The sequence below is a fragment of the Stegostoma tigrinum genome, chromosome 22 (genome assembly GCF_030684315.1).
Source record: "Stegostoma tigrinum isolate sSteTig4 chromosome 22, sSteTig4.hap1, whole genome shotgun sequence".
NCBI lineage: Eukaryota > Metazoa > Chordata > Chondrichthyes > Orectolobiformes > Stegostomatidae > Stegostoma > Stegostoma tigrinum.
Window position 1 is genome coordinate 43,807,640 of NC_081375.1, and position 17,953 is coordinate 43,825,592.

The following is a 17,953-nucleotide window of genomic DNA, read 5'->3' on the forward strand; positions in this document are numbered from 1 at the left end:
ACGAAACGTCTGCAAACGAACCTTCCAGCTCAGTGAGCAAACTCACATCCAGAACCTCAACCTGAGCTACAAATCTTCTCAAAACTCACTAAAGACCCTATATAAATGCAAGAACTCAAATAAAGCAGATGTCTTTCACACAGGCTCTGCAAAAATGAGGAAATTGAAGAACTTATACACATGATACCGAAACCAAAGTATAAAAAAATTCCAAATCTTCACTATCACTACTTGTCTCTTGAGCATTTATTGGTGGTTGTGAGGAGTTTACAAAACAGCTATCCATTTTCTTTATTAGAACATTAGTCCTATGGTATTTGCAATAGTTTATGGAATATTGTACATCAGAACGTATTTTAAAAACAAGCAGTTAAACAGTTGCTCAGAATCCAATAAATTTTTTTCATATTGTTCAGAAGCCTCTGGTGTATTAGTCCACAATAACACAATTCTGCAGAGTCTCAGAGTGGGGATAAAAGAAAACTCAGTTCAGCTGAGTACTGAACATTTTTAAATTAATTATGGAGCAGCGATGATGTACGAATGTGCAATGGTAACAAAGTGGGAATATTTAATTTCAAATTTACCTTTAACACATTTGCTGAACTGCATCTGTAGCAATAAGAACTAAGAACTAAACAGGTGAACAGACACCTTCCTTCAACTGTCAAATTCCAACCCGCACTGAAAAAGGTAGGCTTTGGACATCTTCGGTGAAAATCAACAACAATCCAACAATCTGGGAAAAGCATACTGGAGCAACATCCAAGGCCACTTCAAACCATGATGGGGCCAAACAAACATCACTAATGTTGGGAATTGAGACAGACAAACATCATAATTAATGGGACAAGGCAAAGACTGGCACCATGATCAATGGCAAGAGGGGCAAGACAATAATTAAAGCAGAGGCAGGTTAAACTTACATTGTAAGTAGAAATCAAGAAGGGAACAGACATCAACAGCGGGAAAGGAGGAGACTTCTATAGTTTAGATAAACACAACTTACAAGCACGACTAGTTGATTTTTTTTGTAATATCTAGTCAACACATGGTAGAATCCCGACAGTGTGGAAAGAAACCATTCAGCCAATCAAGTCCTCACCACCCTCTGAAGACCATCCGGCCCAGATACCCACTGCATCCCCCATAGCTAACACACTGAGCCTGTATATCCGCAGACACTACGGGCAATTCAGCATGGCTAATCCATCTCACCTGTACATCTTTGAACTGTGGGAGGAAACCCACACAGACAATTACCCGAAGCTGAAATCAAACCCAATTCTCTGGCACCATGAGGCAGCAATACTAACCACTAAGTCACCATGGCCATCCAAGAGCTAAGTTTTGTTAGGGTGGGCCCATGTTTGAAAGGCACAAAATGGCCGACACAAAATGAGACAGCCTGCTCCAACATTTAAGCGAAACATAATGATACCTTTGAACAGGGCTCCTCCCAGATCAACAAGGGGCGCTGCAAGCAACTGTCTGAGACAGTTTGATAAGAGGATGCCTAAAGATAGACAAGTAATTGATTCCAGCCTCATTAATGAAAGGATGTCATCCCATTACGTGAACAGCACCAGTCAGAACAAAAGGTGGAAATTGCAACACACAAACCAGCCAGCCTAACTCATCAAGCTACTGTAAACACAACAGCTAAGGTGATTTTAGAGTAATTACTTGTTTCTTTGAAGTTATTCACAATGTTAAAAAAAGGTTCCAGTTAAAGATTCTTCAGATAATCATAGAGATAGATTTCAACATAAGTATACATAAACGTATCACCAAAGTATAACAGAAGCATTAGGGGGAAAACATTTAAATATAGATGTGAAAGTTAAATAGACTCAGGAAATGCTTTCGCTTATCTCTAAAAATGTGCCTGGTATTCCCTAAACGAAATAGATTGGTTTCAACTTATTAGTCACAACTTGATAATAGTAGAAGTAGTGTATAACTTTACACTTTATTACTAACTTTATAACAGAAATTAACCTTACAAATCTTATTGACATTAGTTAAAACCGACTGTCTTTTATATTGTTTATAGACCTGATTGGAACAGTTAAAAGGAATAACACAATATGTAAGGAGATAGCACATGGAATACAACGAATAACAGAATTCAAGCAGTCTTTAGAGATAAGCAAGTCTGGGACAGGCCAGAAGGAGTATAACCAATGACTTTGGAATGCTAATTAATAGGGTGCATAGAAAGATCCCAAGGCCTGAAGATTACAATGTCAGTTAAACACAATGAGATCAGGGGAACCTGGGGCTGTCCACTGGAATGCCCATCATTGATGAGGTGGTTCACAGGATTGTGCATATGGAATAAAGGGGGAAGGACACTGTGATCATACTGTATGTGATTACTGTAACACAAAATGTAGAAAAATGCTGTATTTCACTGTAAAAATCAGAGTGTGGCAATGATTGCTTTTCTGATCTGAGCCAAAGATTAAGGGAATAATCGTGTTTTCGCATCGATGCCAGATTCGGGAAAGATCCTTTAGCTCTCTCCCTGCACTAACTGGTTTTTGCTTGAATAAAAGTCCACCATTTGCCTGAATCCCGCCAACTTCCTCATTCTTTGCCCCTGGTCGGGGGTCACGTTCCTACAAGTTTCAACAAGTATTTGGTTTGAATCAAATTTGTGATTGCTCTGTTTCAACGGAGTTGCCATAGTTTTTCTTCTCTCTCTCAACAGCTTAATCTCTTTCTATTTACCTTCCATTCCCATCCTGAATCTCTAATTCTGATTTTGGCTCCATATATGCCAGGAGCCATTCTTCACTTGATCCAACTGTTGACCCCAATGAACACCATTGTAGAACTCTCTTCCACAAACAACAGTGGATACCAAATCAGTTGTTAAGTTTAAATCTGGAATAGATTTTTTTGTGAAAGAGAAGTATTAAAGGATAAGGGCCATAGGCAGGTTTATTGAGTTAGGCCACACATCAACCAAGATCTCACTGAATGGTAGAACCGGCTTGAGAAGTTGAATGGTCTGTTTCTGTTTCTATATATCATGAACCTATTCAACCATGGAGACTCTCAGCCCCTTCTGATTCTCTAAGAATGAAACTCTCCTTCTCCCCTGCCTCCCGGCACCTCCTACACCTGTCTCTTGTCACTTCCACTCAAATACAATGAACCAGTCATGAATAAAAACAAAAAAAATTGAGAAACTTTTTAGAAACCAAAAGAACCGCGGATGCTGTAAATCAGGAACAAAAACAAAGTTGCTGGAGAAGCTCAGCAGGTCTGGCAGCATCTGTGAAGGAGAAAACAGAGTTAACTTTTCGGGTCTGGTGACTCGAAAAAAGGTTCACCAGACCCAAAATATTAACTCTGTTTTATCCTTCACAGATGCTGAGAAACTTTGTAGGTCTGCCAACATTTGTGGGGACAAAAACAAAATTACCATTTTGAATGCAATATGACTGTTGTTTGGAATACACAAAGGAAAATATTAACTCCATACTTCTCTCTGCACCAAGGTTACCTGACCCACTGAGTTCCTCCAGCACTTTGTTTCTGTTTCAGATCTGCAACATCTGCAGTATTCTGGGTTTTTTTTTAAACAGTTAGCTAGTCACCTTGCTGAGAAATATCTGAAACAGGATAGCTGACTGATATTTCCTTGCATGACGGCAAGTGAATGAATAGTGATTCAATCCCATTTCTGCTCTCAGCGAGATAAGACAGTTCTCATCAGGGTACATGCATCACTTTGGTAATTTACTCCGCTGTCTAAAAATCTTAAATTGATTGGAAAGAGATTCAGTAGGTTTTACTTCCCATTTTGCTGCCTGTGAAGATACAGAAATATAACGGGCAAATTACACAGACTACTACCAGCACTGTACACCAGCAGATCCCTTTCAGTTGGTATTTCATTTCAGAAAATATAAATCTACAGTCCAGCAAACTGCAAAATTGCAGCGGGAGGATTTCTTCAATGTCAGCAGTGAGCACTATTTCTTCACAAGTGTCCATGAAATCCAAGCCATTCTATTCAACTCTCACTGCACTAGTTTCAGGCCATGAAATGATTTACAAGATAGCCGATCCGAGACGTTCAAAATTTTCTTAGTCCTTCATATGATGACAATCCATTTTCTTTCTCCTCATTGTATCTGTCCCAATGTTCGGATATAACTACATGAGTGCCAATGACCCACATCGCACTGATGTGAAGTAATTCATTGTGGGTTAGTCCACATGTTGACAGACCAGTCACCTGATGCAGCTGAGTCAGATCCTATTGTCAACTGGCATTCACTTCTCCTATTTATTGCCAATGGCACTATTGTTAGTAGCAAAGAAACTTGGTTTTTGCTGAAAAGAGAGGCACGTATTGAAGCATTCCTTTGCACACTCAAATTGCAAGAAATGGCAAAAAAAAGAAATTTGGCAATCTCAAGTTTGCCCTGACGAGCGGAAGGTAAAAAAGCACAATTACATGATACTCTTTTCAGCAATATTCATTTGATATGGTCAGCCCTGAATAAGGCTGAGGGGAGGTGAATCATATTTCAATCCACTGCTAAGGCTCAAACATCTATCATACTAAATGGGCATTGTTTAGACTGAGATCTGCCTGAACATCATGTTCTGGACTTAATCTAATGCAAAAACTACAGTATCTCAAAAATGATGACTGATACCTCCTGTCCATTAATACTGGAAACTGACGATCCGAAATATCACCATCTGACTGATTCTGACAGTTTCACTTCAGTGGGTCATCTCTCTCCCTCTCAAGAGAGAAAAGGCCAGCAACTGTCTGCAAGTGATCATTGCCACTGTGATTTATTGCATCTCAAAATTATTCTAAAACTGTCAAAAAAATCAGACAGATTACAGCATGTTTTAGGTACTAGTTGTTCAGCTTGGTCAATTTTCCCTCCAAAATAGACGCACAAAGCATTCAGCCATTAAACCAAATCATTCTAACAGCTACTTCAGTTCAACTTAGCAAATTCTCTCAATTACTTCTGAACCCAAAAATCCACAGGGAGTGTATAAAATTACAGCAGTGTCTGATTTTATTTGAGAGTGTTTCCGATTTGCCTGGTAAGGGACAAAATCACTTTTGGTCAATATGAAGGTCCTAATCCTTAGCATGCAAATGCTACCAGCAGCAGGAAATGCTTATACAAGAACTTTCTACTGACTTGGGTCAATCAGGAGCTGGTGAATCTCTGGAGGTCTACGGTCAAATAGTTTGAAACGTACCAGCCTTGCGTAAAAGTTATGAGTGGAAGAGTCAGGGTCCAGCATGGGGCAATGGCCTGGATTCCCAAAAAGAGTTTGCTTTGTGTTTTGCTTTCTTTTCGATTGGTCCTTGTAGTTCATGTCATTCGAGTTATTTAAAAGCAAAACGTAGTTCGATACATTTTTCCCTTATCTTTTACACACATTAGCCGAAGATGGGAATGTATGGAGAGCTCTTTCCTACTCATTGCAAGATAGTCACCCATGTTTCTCAATTATTTGGGGTTATACTGCTTCACTGTCATACATCGGTTGTGGGACAACTTAGTCTGTCTGGCAGAATGCAACAGCTCCTCTATTTCATCATCTTAATGATTCATTCCAATGCTTGCTTGGTGCTGCTTTTGGCCAGACTTTCTACACCCACTCCACCTTCCACCCCCAGTTGAACTGAACTTGATTTCCTGGCTTGATATTAGTCTACAGAGTTACAGACTGCAATATTGTGCCAATGCTGTTGCCGATTAATGCCCAGTTCTGGTTTACAGGATCTGCTGCTAGTCTGTACAATTTAGCAAAGTGATACTTACTGCTCTACATGCTGCAGGATGCCCTTGTTTTTCCCTTGCATTAACTTCTACAAATTCTGTCATGCTTATGACAAGTAGATTGAACAGGAGGAAGTCTAATATTGAATTCCGATGTTGATTCTTTGCGCACTTGGCACAGCCTGAGACTGGCAGCTATACCATTAACAACACAGCCAGCTCACTGAACAGTTATACCACTTAAAGTTCAAAAAGAGATTACTTACTTCAAATACTCCCAAGATGTAGGGTACAGTTTTAAACAGATTTCATATTTTACATGATTGACCGTTGTGCAAAACCTGTTCTCGAAACTTTTTTTTAAATTAAATCAAGTATTGTTACAGAGTACTCTGAATATAATTGGGGGATTTGTACACTCTATAAATGAGTTCTAGTCTATCAGATTACTTACTAATAACAATTTACTTTCATGTTCTTTTTTTCTCAGAAGTTCCCATTCTGATGAAGAGTCATACCAGATTTGAAACATGAACTCTATCTCTCTCACCAGGGATGCCGCCAGACCTGTTGAATTTCACCAGCATTTTTGGTGTTTCAGATTTCCAGCATCTGCAGTATTTTGCTTTTATGTTCAGTCACCTTCCTAGGTATGCCAACTTCCATTGTATAGCTGAATCTCACATGAGGGAAAGGAATGGGGGGCTGCTAATTTGGAAGTTCCTGCTATTATTCTGCTCCCTCGATAGAATTTTGTTTGAACATGTCATAGAAATGGTGCAACTGGTTTTCCATTATGCTCGGAGTCAGATATTAGAGGTGGGGGTGACGGATGATGGCATGGAAGGGGTTGGAGCACTTCTTCTTTCTGCGAGAATTATGCTTGTGAAAAGGTGGAAGGACCTTACAGAAGTTTATAAAATCATGAGGGGCACAAATAGGGTGAATGGCAAAGCTCCCCACCACCACCACCACCGCGTCACCGCGTCACCCCCCCACCACCGGCAAGGGAAATCCAAAGTTAGAGAGCACAGGTTTAAGGTGAGAGGGCAAGATTTCACAGAGATAATCAGGCTAAGATTACATTTGGTTAGACAGTGATATCAACAAGGTTGTGGTCATTCTTATGGCCAGAGGTGTAATCAGAGAGTGTGAAGTTGAAAAGCCATGCTTTCATGCAGTGAGGGGCAGATTTTCCACCAGAAATGTGGTGATGTATGGAATGAGCTGCCAGAGGAAGTTGGAGAGGCTGATACAATTAGAACATTTAAAAGTCATCTGGAAAGGTATATGAGTAGGAAGGGTTTCAAGGGATAATGGGCCAAAAGCTGGCAAACAGGGCCAGATTAATGTAGAATACCTGGTCAGCATGCAAGAGTTGGACCAATGGTCTCTGTGCTGTACATGTCTATGCAGCTGTGACTCTAAAAACTGACGTGTCCTCATCTGATATTTGCTTTTATTCACTTGTGGGACATGGAAATCACTAGCAGGTCAGCATTTACTGCCTGGCCCTACCTGCACTTGAATTGAGTGACTTCCTGGGCTATTTCACAGGGCTGTTGAGAGTCAACCAAATTGCCGTTGGTCATGAGTCAAATGTAGGCCAGACCAGATGAAGATGGCAGATTTCCTTCCCTAAACGACATTAGTCAGCCCAATGGCTTTTTCCCTGGCAACTGTCAATGGTTTTCGTGGTCATGAATAGATTCTTAATTCCAGATCTTTTTTAAATTGAATTCAAATTCCACCATCTGCCATGACAGGATTTGAACATGTGTCCCCAGAACATTAGCTGAGTTTCTGGATTAATAGTTTAGCAATAATACCACCAGGTCATCACCTCCCCTAGGGCTCACTGCATGAAAGCATGGCCTTTCAACTTCACACTCTCTGATTATACCTCTGGCCATAAGAATGACCACACAACCTGTTGATATCACTGTCTAACCAAGCATAACTTCAGCCTGATTATCCCTCTGGTCCCTCCTGCTAGGAAACTTTCTGTCAACTATTTTTCAGCTCTGAGATGGGAAAATCTTATGAGCACAAATGTGGGCTCTCCCTAATCCATGTCACCTGGCTGCACAGCTTTGTTTAAATTGGAAGCACGTTTTTGAAGTAAGTGGGAAATTTGATCCAAAAGGTCGGAAAAATCTATTAGACACCTTGAGAAACCTGTGACCCATGTCTCTACTGACAGCATCGAGTCTGATCGATGTGTTCAGAGTTTATTTCCTTTGGTGGCCATGGGAGTTGGAAGTGTGAAGAATCTTTCTTCCTGGAACATTATACTCAGGTTATTTCTCTCGCTAGGTGTCCCTGACTGTGCAAATTGCCTTTGATTGCAATGGCAAAAAGGGAGTTTGAACCAACAATATGCCCTTTTTTGTGCTGTTGTGTGTTCTCTCAATTCAGTGACTGCCAGCATGTGTAAAATGAACCGAGATTCTCCCAGCTCCCACTCACCTTCAGGTCAGGAATGCTGTAGCCTTTTCTTAAAGTGATCTGGAAGACCTCTAATGAACTGATATAAGCTGCAAGCCTTGTAAGACTCTGTTTCCCACTCCCACCAACGCCAACAAGCAAGGCATTTCCTCTGGGAGATTCCAAGATCCGGTTAATCCGGCAACTGCAACAAACCAAATGTGGAGGAAATACGTCTTTTTTAACATTTCTTTTGCATCAATAACAATGTGAAGGTCAGTAAACATTTTAAAAAGACTGCATATTCTTACACATGGCTCATGGCATCCTCAAAAAGCACCAAGCTCATGGCAGCGTTCAGTTCATTGTAATTTTCTAGAGCTTCCATCAGGATTTTGTTTAGAGACTCCCAGTCCTGGACAGGCATGTACTTGGGTTCTCCAACCCCACAGGCAAAGTGGCAGTACATGTTCATATTCTTAGTCTGTTCCAATGTCTCCTGCATATCCTAGGAAGGAAACTTCACAAGTCATTTTGTATATTTTGAGAACTAGGGCTTTTTTCACTAAACCAAGGTCATTGTTTCTTTGTGAAGTGTTTTTTTTACTCTGATGGACAGCATCCTATTGCCACTTCTGGGCCTTAATGTTAGACTACAAAGCAGGTAGACAGAGAAAAAAATCCTTCCTTTTTAGCTTGACGACTTCTGAAGGACTTACAATGTGAAACGGATTTACAAACAAGTGAGTATGACAACAGAGGGCCACTAAATACTTCAGACTATGATCAGAGATGGATAAACGGTAGCTGAAATACTTTGGACGAGTGGCGTGAGGCAATAATATAGAAAAGGTCACGCTAATTGAAGCAAGAGAGAGAATATAGAATGGAGATTAGCAGAAGACCGGATGAAGTGATAATATTGCAGAACTAAAATATTTGGTTTCATAAGGACACAAACAGTGACAGAACATTTATGTAGCTGAAGGAGAGTGCATATTGGCACATCAACCTAGTCTCCCCCAGTTACTGCACTACCAGTACACAGTTACCGTTCCACTCTCACAAAGTTAGGTACTAAAGCAATAATTACCTTCATATGAAAACAAAGCATGAGACTGACTGAAAACAGGTGATATTGAATCAGCACCTCGCTTCGCAAATCGAGTGATTTTCTTTTGTATATCCAAATCCCTACCACTACCTTTCTGTCCAATGATGGAAGCAAAAATTACACCAATATTCACCTAAACAATCACTTTGGGAAAGTAAACAAAACAAACCATCTCAGCTGAAATTAAAGATAAGAGGGTGGAGAGCTGGATGAACACAGCAGGCTAAGCAGCTGAAGTTAAATGTGGAATCTGGCTGAATCACACACAATGCATTGTTTCTATGTACAATATAGAGCTGAACTGATGATATGGGGAAGTGACCATTGTGTGCAACAAGTTTACAAGAACTATTCTCTGCAAAAAATGACAGGTTTGTGGGTGTCTCTGGAGTTCTGCTGAAAGTAGACAAGGGAAGTTGTGGTCGGGGTAGGGAGGAGCGATTACTATACCCAGACAACATTACAGAAAATCCCAGCATTTACAAGTATGTTCTATTTCACCGAGGGGGCATCTTAATAAGATACACAGTGCACAGGAAGAAGGTTCAGGGTAGAGTTTCCAAACAATGCATTTTTAAAAATTATTTCTGTTTGTATCTAATCTGCTTCAACATAGTTCTCCATTTTCTCACCACTTTTTCTGGGGATGCCCATTAATAACACAACAGAAATCAGATGTCTTCATTCTCCATGTGAGAGTCATGGCTGTGAAGTCTTGAAGTTCCAATTGGCACAATTCTGACGTGAGCAGTAACCCATTGAAATGAATAGGCTACTATTAGTCTTAAACTCTCACTAAGAGAAAAGCCTAAGTCTGAGTCTGCGAAAGTCAGTAGGAGTTTAGCCAGTGCAAAACCAATTTTCACACTCCTAACTCTCCCAGAAGTCACTTGACAACAATCAGTAATAGAGATCTGAGTTGATTTTTTTACTCTCTCATCTGGGGCATTCTAGTTAATTAATCCCTGGGTGTTCCTACTGTCTTACTGATCAATGTCACCTGGAAAGCATCGTCTGAAGAACAAAATTTTGCAAGTTTTGGGTTTGCAAAGCTAGGTATCACATTGAAGGGGGTGCACTGGGATAGCTTCAAATAAATTAATTTCCTACATTTTGCAGAATGAGTGAAAAGGAAAGACTTCAATACCTAGAGATCTCCTCATTATCAAGCATATTTTGCTGAAACCTTTAATCTGCAGTACATACATCAAAGAATTTGTTCACTAATTCAGTCTGGATTTTATCAAAGATGCTGAAGTCTTTCTCTTCCACCATCTTATCTCTGTAGACACGATTAGACTCATGTTGATATAGCTTGACCAGGTCTTGAGGAGTTTTCAAACAGTCAGTTGTACTGAAGAGAATGCCCTGAGAGAAAAACATGTAGAGGCTGCATTAGTATTTAAGCAGCATGTTAAGAAGAAAAAAATGACAAATTTTCAATGATATAATCACCTTTTATAACCTAGGGATGTACAAATCCTAATTAATTAGTCAATGAAGGTTTCTATGCAAAAGAAATCCGTAATTTACACTGTTTTAGAACAATCTTATACTAATCTATTATAGCTACAGCTTGGGAGTTGGTGGAGGGGAGTCAAATTCTAAAATGTTCATACTTTCTTCCCTCCACTTTCACCAAAACTCCCTGCTAAATAATTCAATGTTTTCTTGTGCCCCAAACCTGCACTGTTAAACCTAGATTTCCCGAAGGCTAAATGTTTACAAAGAACACTAGATTTCAATTACATAAAGAGGATATTTTTCAGAATGTCTTTAAAACCAATTCATTGCAAAAAGGAGGTCACTTATATTCTGAGATTTATCGGCGAGGGCATGTGCTTTTAAACAAAAACCAAAAGCTAGCTCTTGGGCCAGGTTCAAGAAATATCAGACTTGAGCAAAATTACTTCCACAAGCTCAATGAAGAGACTTTGAAGAGCACATCAGATAGCAAAGTCAAATAAAGGCGACAAATAATGCAACTATAAATTCAATGGAAAAATTTGAAGATCTCCTTCACACACAAGGAGGTAAAGCACCATAAATAAAGACCATTGTAAAACCATTGAATAACTCAAGGCAGATTCAAATGGGCTTCTAAGATATAGAGGAGTGTTAAGTGGCTCCTTTATGTCGACCTTTACTATACACAAAAATAATTCCTATTACTGATACTAATACATCGCAAATTGAATCTAGTTGAAAGTTGAAAAATGGATGTGGGTCTAAAGCTGTATTTAAGGAATGAAAGATCTCAAAACTAATCCTCACAGCATGTACTTGAAACCACTAAAAAGAAACAAATGAGTGCAGAGAACCACACTTGTGTTGCCTAAACCTTTGTTTGCTAGTTTCTGGTATTACTTGCAAGGGTTGAAAAAGGCACACATGTAACACCATCAGTCAAAAAGAACAATCTACAAAAGCCAAAAAATTAAATAACCATTAACTTTACGTTGTGAAGATCAGCTGGTTAGTTGTGATAGAGCGAAGGTGAAATCAAGCAGCATGATTTACAATACTAAGAGATAGAAAATGAGACTTTTAAATAAAAGGCAAATATATGAAGATATGGTACCTTACTAAGCCATTTAAGTAATAAAAGTAGTCAAGAGAACACTGAACACTGTTATACAGTGTTTTGCTCTGTTCAACTCTTGCCCAGCACAATTTCCAGTCAAGGGTAAAATTGGTCCAGCCCTCTATTAAAGGTTTGAAATTCTAATTCAAATAATCTATCAATGAACCAGTTTAATTATTCTGAACTGGTCCATCTCCCACTTTTCATTTGCCCTCCATGGATGTATTCCTGAAGAATTAAACATTTGCTCGTTCTCAATCATGTTACTGGAGAACTGCTGCTTACTTAGTATTATTTTTGTCACTGGCACTGATTGTTTTCTTTGAAAGACAAAGGACCAAAACATTACTCTTGAACTTGCTGGCTGAACATCAAGCATCAGAGTTGAATCAGTTGGTTCAGCAGCCTGCTGTGTTGCCTGAACAACTTGAGATCCATCAATGAGCTCATGTCGGTCATATGACATTCCTGATCTCAATATTTCTAGCTTCTTCAGCAAAATTTGCTGATTTGCGTTATCTGAAGGCTCTTCAGTGATGATAGGAATGGAAAACATTGCCAATGAAATGTCACAAACTTCTTTGACAGGAAGAAACAATTTTCTTATACTGACATGAACAATCTCAATAGATCATTTCTAAGAAGCCCAACGAAATCTTCTACTACAAGACAACGAAATGTGAGGCTGGATGAACACAGCAGGCCCAGCAGCATCTCAGGAGCACAAAAGCTGACGTTTCGGGCCTAGACCCTTCATCAGAGAGGGAGATGGGGTGAGGGTTCTGGAATAAATAGGGATAGGGAGAGGGAGGAGGCGGACCGAAGATGGAGAGAAAAGAAGATAGGTGGAGAGGAGAGTATTGGTGGGGAGGTAGGGAGGGGATAGGTCAGTCCAGGGAAGACAGACAGGTCAAGGAGGTGAAATCTTCTACTAGTTGTGCCTTGACCAATTGGTCATCAAATATATTTTTGAATCAATTGTTGCACTGGAAGTGGTTTTACGCCTTCTACCATCTTAAGGATGTTAAGGTCAAGACTTCCATGCAGGCACAGAAGTGAGAAGTATTGATTTTTTTTGAAAAAAATCACTTACGTGACATAGGCATCACAGACAAAACTGATATTTATTTTCCATTCAGGAAAAACAGGAATTTGCCCCTACAACAGTGAAGGCGATATGATTCCAAATCAGGATGGTATGTAAATTGGAGAGGAGTTTTGGAAATGGTGATGTCCTGCTACCCTTGTCTTCCTAGGTGGTAGAGGTCGTGAATTTTGAAGGTGGTGTTGATGGAGCCATGGTGAGTTATTTCAGTGCAATTTGTAGATGGAACAGACTGCAAACACAATACATCAGTGGGCCAGAGAGTGAATGCAGTGTTGCTATATAGGGCATTAATCATGCAGACTGTACTGTCCTGGCTAGTGTTGAGCTTCTTGTGTAATTGCAGCAGCACTAATTGAGTGGAGTATTCTATCACACTCCTAACTTCTGCCTTGTAAATGGTAGACAGGCTGTGGAGATAGGAGGTGTGTTACTTGCTACAGAAATCCAGGACTCTTACCTACTGTTGCAGCCAATATTCATATGGCTGGTCCAGTTCAGTCTCTGGTCAATGATAACTCTTAAGTACTGACAGTTGGGAATTCAGTGAGGCAGTGCCATCGCATGTAAAAGATAATAGTTAGATTCTCTCTTGTTGGAAATGGCCATTGGCTGGCACCTATGTAATGGAGATAGTCTTGTCACTTATCCAAAAACAAAAAAGCCTGAAAATGTGCAGATTTTTCCACAGGCTGTTTCAGTATCTGAGTTGCAAATGGTGCTGAACACTGTGCAATCATCAGTGTGCAATGCTACTTCTAACTTTTTCACTGAGGTAAGATCATTGATGAAGCAGTTGGAGAAGGCTTGACTTAGGACGCTACCTTGAGGAATTCCTGCAATAATGGGCCAACGAACACAACCATCTTTCTCTGTGTAAGTTATGACTACACGAGGCAGAGCATTTTCTCCTCATTCCTATGGACTTCAACGTTGCTTGCAGTCCTTGATGCTGCTTGATCCTACTGAGGTTAACTGCTGAAACAGATGGCGGTTACCAATGGTAAAATATTAGGATCTGCTACACGGCAGTTTCATGAAGCATTGGGAATGGATGAAAAGAAGAAAAATTTACATGATCTTGGTCCACACTGTCATTAACATACAGCTACTGCTTCTACACTAGCTGTAAGTAGTGCTGAGGGGACAGAGAAATCCCACCAAAAATTTACAAGTCTCTCAATGACGATAGTATTTGGAATCAGGGTCAGGTCGATCTCATTAACTATGAAATCCTTGATTGGGCTTGTTAACCTGGGCCAATCAGGGAGCCCTGGCTGACGGATATAAACAAGACTGTCAGGGTGCCTCTTCATTCTACGGGCTGGCTCTGAGATGGTTGTTCAGAGCCAGTGTCCTGTGCACATGTAAATAAAGGGTAATTTGGTAACAAAGTACGGGCCTCCTGGAGTTATTTCAATGACCTTACCTAATTTTGTGCTAAATTCTAGAGGAGAATTTCATCCTTGGCCCTTGAACTATACTCCAGTATTTTTTTCCAAAATATTTGTCAAGAAACATCTCTCAAACACTCTGCTCTCCAGAACCACTGAGCTTAAAACTTAGGAAAATTTACCAATTAAACTCTCAAGCATTCACAGCCGAAGGCTTCACTAAACCTCTTATTTATGTTTTATATTCTGATTTCTGTTCAAAATTTAGAATTACTTAAGGTAAATAATCATAATGTATTATTATTTTTGTACAATCAATAAAGTTAAACATTATTTTAATGAACTTAAATCTGTTGCACTGAATTTACACAGCCATTCAATTCAATCATCAATTATCTACTGACTTAAATCCTGAAGAATATGACTGGCACTATATTATGTTAATCACAGTTAACAAGCATTTCCCTTCCAATAATGGTCAAAGCTGTGAAATATATTAACAGCAAATCAAAAATACTGTAGGTCACAATGGAAATTGCTGAAGCACACTATCTTGTTTGTGCTACTAAACACGCTAAAAATCAAGGCTTGGTCTACAAATGGAAGGCCTGAATTTTAATACTTGCTAGCCTTGGAAAAATGGGCAATAAATCTTAATTGCATGTTGTAAACTAGTAGGCAACAGGAAATAATAATAAAGCAACAGTCTAATGGTGTGCTTGTACTGCATGTTATGCAGAAGATAAAGTGACATTTTAGCTTGTAGATTATGTGGGCTAAATTACGTGTATGGCCATCAGTTAACCAGCGGAGGAATAAAATTACAGCCTGGTACTTGCAACATAGAAAAATTCTGTACTGTAAGAATGCTGCCGGTTGTCTCTGAGGATTTAGAAGCCAGCCAAACTTCCACATTGTGGTTTCTGCTCTGAAACCAGCATTGGCGTTAAAACATTAGCTGGGGGTCAGCTTGTACCTGGCTTGGGCTGGAATTCTTCAACACCGAACAGTGTCCAGCCTATGCTCATCACATTCTGTGTGGTGAAATTGTCTCTTGTTATTAAGAATCGCTGTATCACTTCGCTTCTAGGTCAGGTCTGGCTCATGCTACATTTTGTCACCCCTTCCCCACATATCACTGACAATGTCTCCTGACATTGGCCGTACAGGAATCAGGGGTTATGTGGACAGCTTCGGAAGGAAGGTGCAGGACAGGAGATGAGCTCTGAGTAGTGGTGATAAATATTGTTGGGAGGGGTTGTACACTTTTAGGATGGGAGGTAAACATTGCTCGTGGTTGGAATATGGTGGTAAACATTGTCAGGGAATGTGGGGTGAGGGTTTGAATATTGTCTCAGGTGTAAGGAGGTGGTTGTGAACATTGTTAGCAGTTGGGGGGGTTGGGCTTGACAATGTCATCAGGTAGTTTTTGGGCAACTGCTGAACTATAATGGACATTGCTGTACTGCTAGAATACATCAACACTCCCAGCTAACTTAGCCAGAGCTGTGCTACCAAACGCACTTTTTTTTTAAACATCTGCTAGAAAAATCTGAGTAAATCCGTATGAAATAAAAAAGCAGGGCAAATATAAGGCAAACAACTCAAGTCTGTGTGAATACGGTTATCTTGTTGCACTGTAACAGAGAACAGTGAAACTTTCTGGGCAGAGTTAACTAGGCAATTGGAGTTTAAAAGTCCTGCATAAGGCATGTGCAAATGTATGCATTTTCCTCAGGGTCCCTACACACATCAGCAGTTGAGTCATTTTCTGCTCCCCATATTGGAAAATGCAGGACAGTATATCCAAGGGAAAACCTGTAAAACTGGTGAGTGAGACGTAATGGTTTGGTTTGATTTGCATAATTGAAATTGGAAGACAAGTATATTCGTTTCCAAATCCAGATATCATTTCTTTTTTAAATCACTGTTTAACTTGGAGCACCTTAGAAAACTGGTCAATAAAGCAGCAGCTGGCACAGCTGTAAGGCTGCATAAAGGTCACCTGACACAATACCGATGAACACCACATCCTTCCATTCTGCCGATGAAGGGTAATGGTGAATAATTGTAAATGAGGGACATCATATAAACCAGTCAACACTTAGTCTGTCTACAGAAAAAAAACTACTAGTAATTATAAAAACAATTTACCAGTGTGTGAATTAATTAGAAGTACCATTGAGATGGAAGTACAACATAAATAAATTATTAAAATAGATCACAAAATGTAATTGACAAAACCTCGGCAGACCATCAACTCATTTACCTTTTGTTTCAACTGTCTGATAATAAAACAATCTACTGATGATCAATGTTCAGTCAGCCTTTGCCAAATACTAGTTAACCCAATTCAATCTCTGAGATAGGGATAATGGGAACTGCAGATGCTGGAGAATCCGAGATAACAAACAGCTCCTGTTCGAGCTCCTCTTGGCTCGAACAGTTCATCCACTTCACCAACACCTTTCACCCCAACCTCAAGTTCACCTGGACCATCTCCAGCACATCCCTCACCTTCCTGGACTTCCTCTCTGTCTCCATCTCAGGCAACCACCTAGAAACCAATATCCATTTCAAGCCCACCAACTCCCACAGCTACCTAGAATACATCTCCTCCCACCCACCTTCCTACAAAAATTCCATCCCCTATTCCCAATTCCTTCGCCGCCACCACATCTGCTCCCAGGATGAGGCATTCCACTCCCACATATCCTCGTTCTTCAAGAACTGCAACTTCCCCCTCGCAGTGGTCGAGAATGCCCTCGACCGTGTCTCCTGCATATCCCGCACCTCATCCCTCACACCCTGTCTCCGCAATAACAGCCAAAGAGAATGCCCCAGTCCTCACATACCACCCCACCAACCTCCGGATACAACACATCATCCTCCGACACTTCTGCCATCTACAATCCGACCCCACCACCCAAGCTATTTTTCCATCCCCACCCTTGTCTGCCTTCCAGAGAGACCACTCTCTCCATGACTCCCTTGACCGCTCCACACTCCCCTCCAATCCCACCACACCCGGCACTTTCCCCTGCAACCGCAGGAAGTGCTACACCTGCCCCGATACCTCCGCCCTCACCCCCATCCCAGGCCCCAAGATGACTTTCCACATCAAGCAGATGTTCACCTGTACATCTGCCAATGTGATATGCTGCATCTGGTATACCCGTTGTGGCTTCCTCTACATTGGGGAAACCAAGCGGAGGCTTGGGGACCACTTTGCAGTCCACCTATGCTCGGTTCGCAATAAACAACTGCACCTCCCAGTCGCAAACCATTTTGACTCCCCCTCGCATTCCTTAGACGACATGTCTGTCCTAGGCCTCCTGCAGTGCCACAACGATGCCACCCGAACGTTGCAGGAACACTAACCCATATTCTGCTTGGGAACCCTGAAGCCCAATGGTATCAATGTGAACTTTACAAGCTTCAAAATCTCCCCTCCCCCTACTTCATCCCAAAACCAGCCCAGCTCATCCCCATCTCTCTACCCTGATCTTCCTCTCACCTATCACCTCCTCCCACCTCAAGCCGCACCTC

General features: G+C 40.6%; 1 protein-coding gene across 3 annotated transcripts in view; it reads right to left on the reverse strand.

Annotated features, from left to right (window-relative positions):
* LOC125463674 (dynein axonemal heavy chain 9-like) overlaps positions 1-17,953 on the reverse strand; it is a 453,254-nt gene that overhangs the window by 221,817 nt on the left and 213,484 nt on the right. For all 3 annotated transcript variants that reach the window (XM_059653804.1, XM_059653803.1, XM_059653805.1), the window contains 3 exons: positions 10,528-10,689; positions 8,519-8,715; positions 8,250-8,412 (listed from right to left, as the gene is read on the reverse strand). In XM_059653804.1, the coding sequence (XP_059509787.1) occupies positions 8,250-8,412; positions 8,519-8,715; positions 10,528-10,689 (522 nt within the window). The remainder of the gene's footprint in view (positions 1-8,249; positions 8,413-8,518; positions 8,716-10,527; positions 10,690-17,953) is intronic.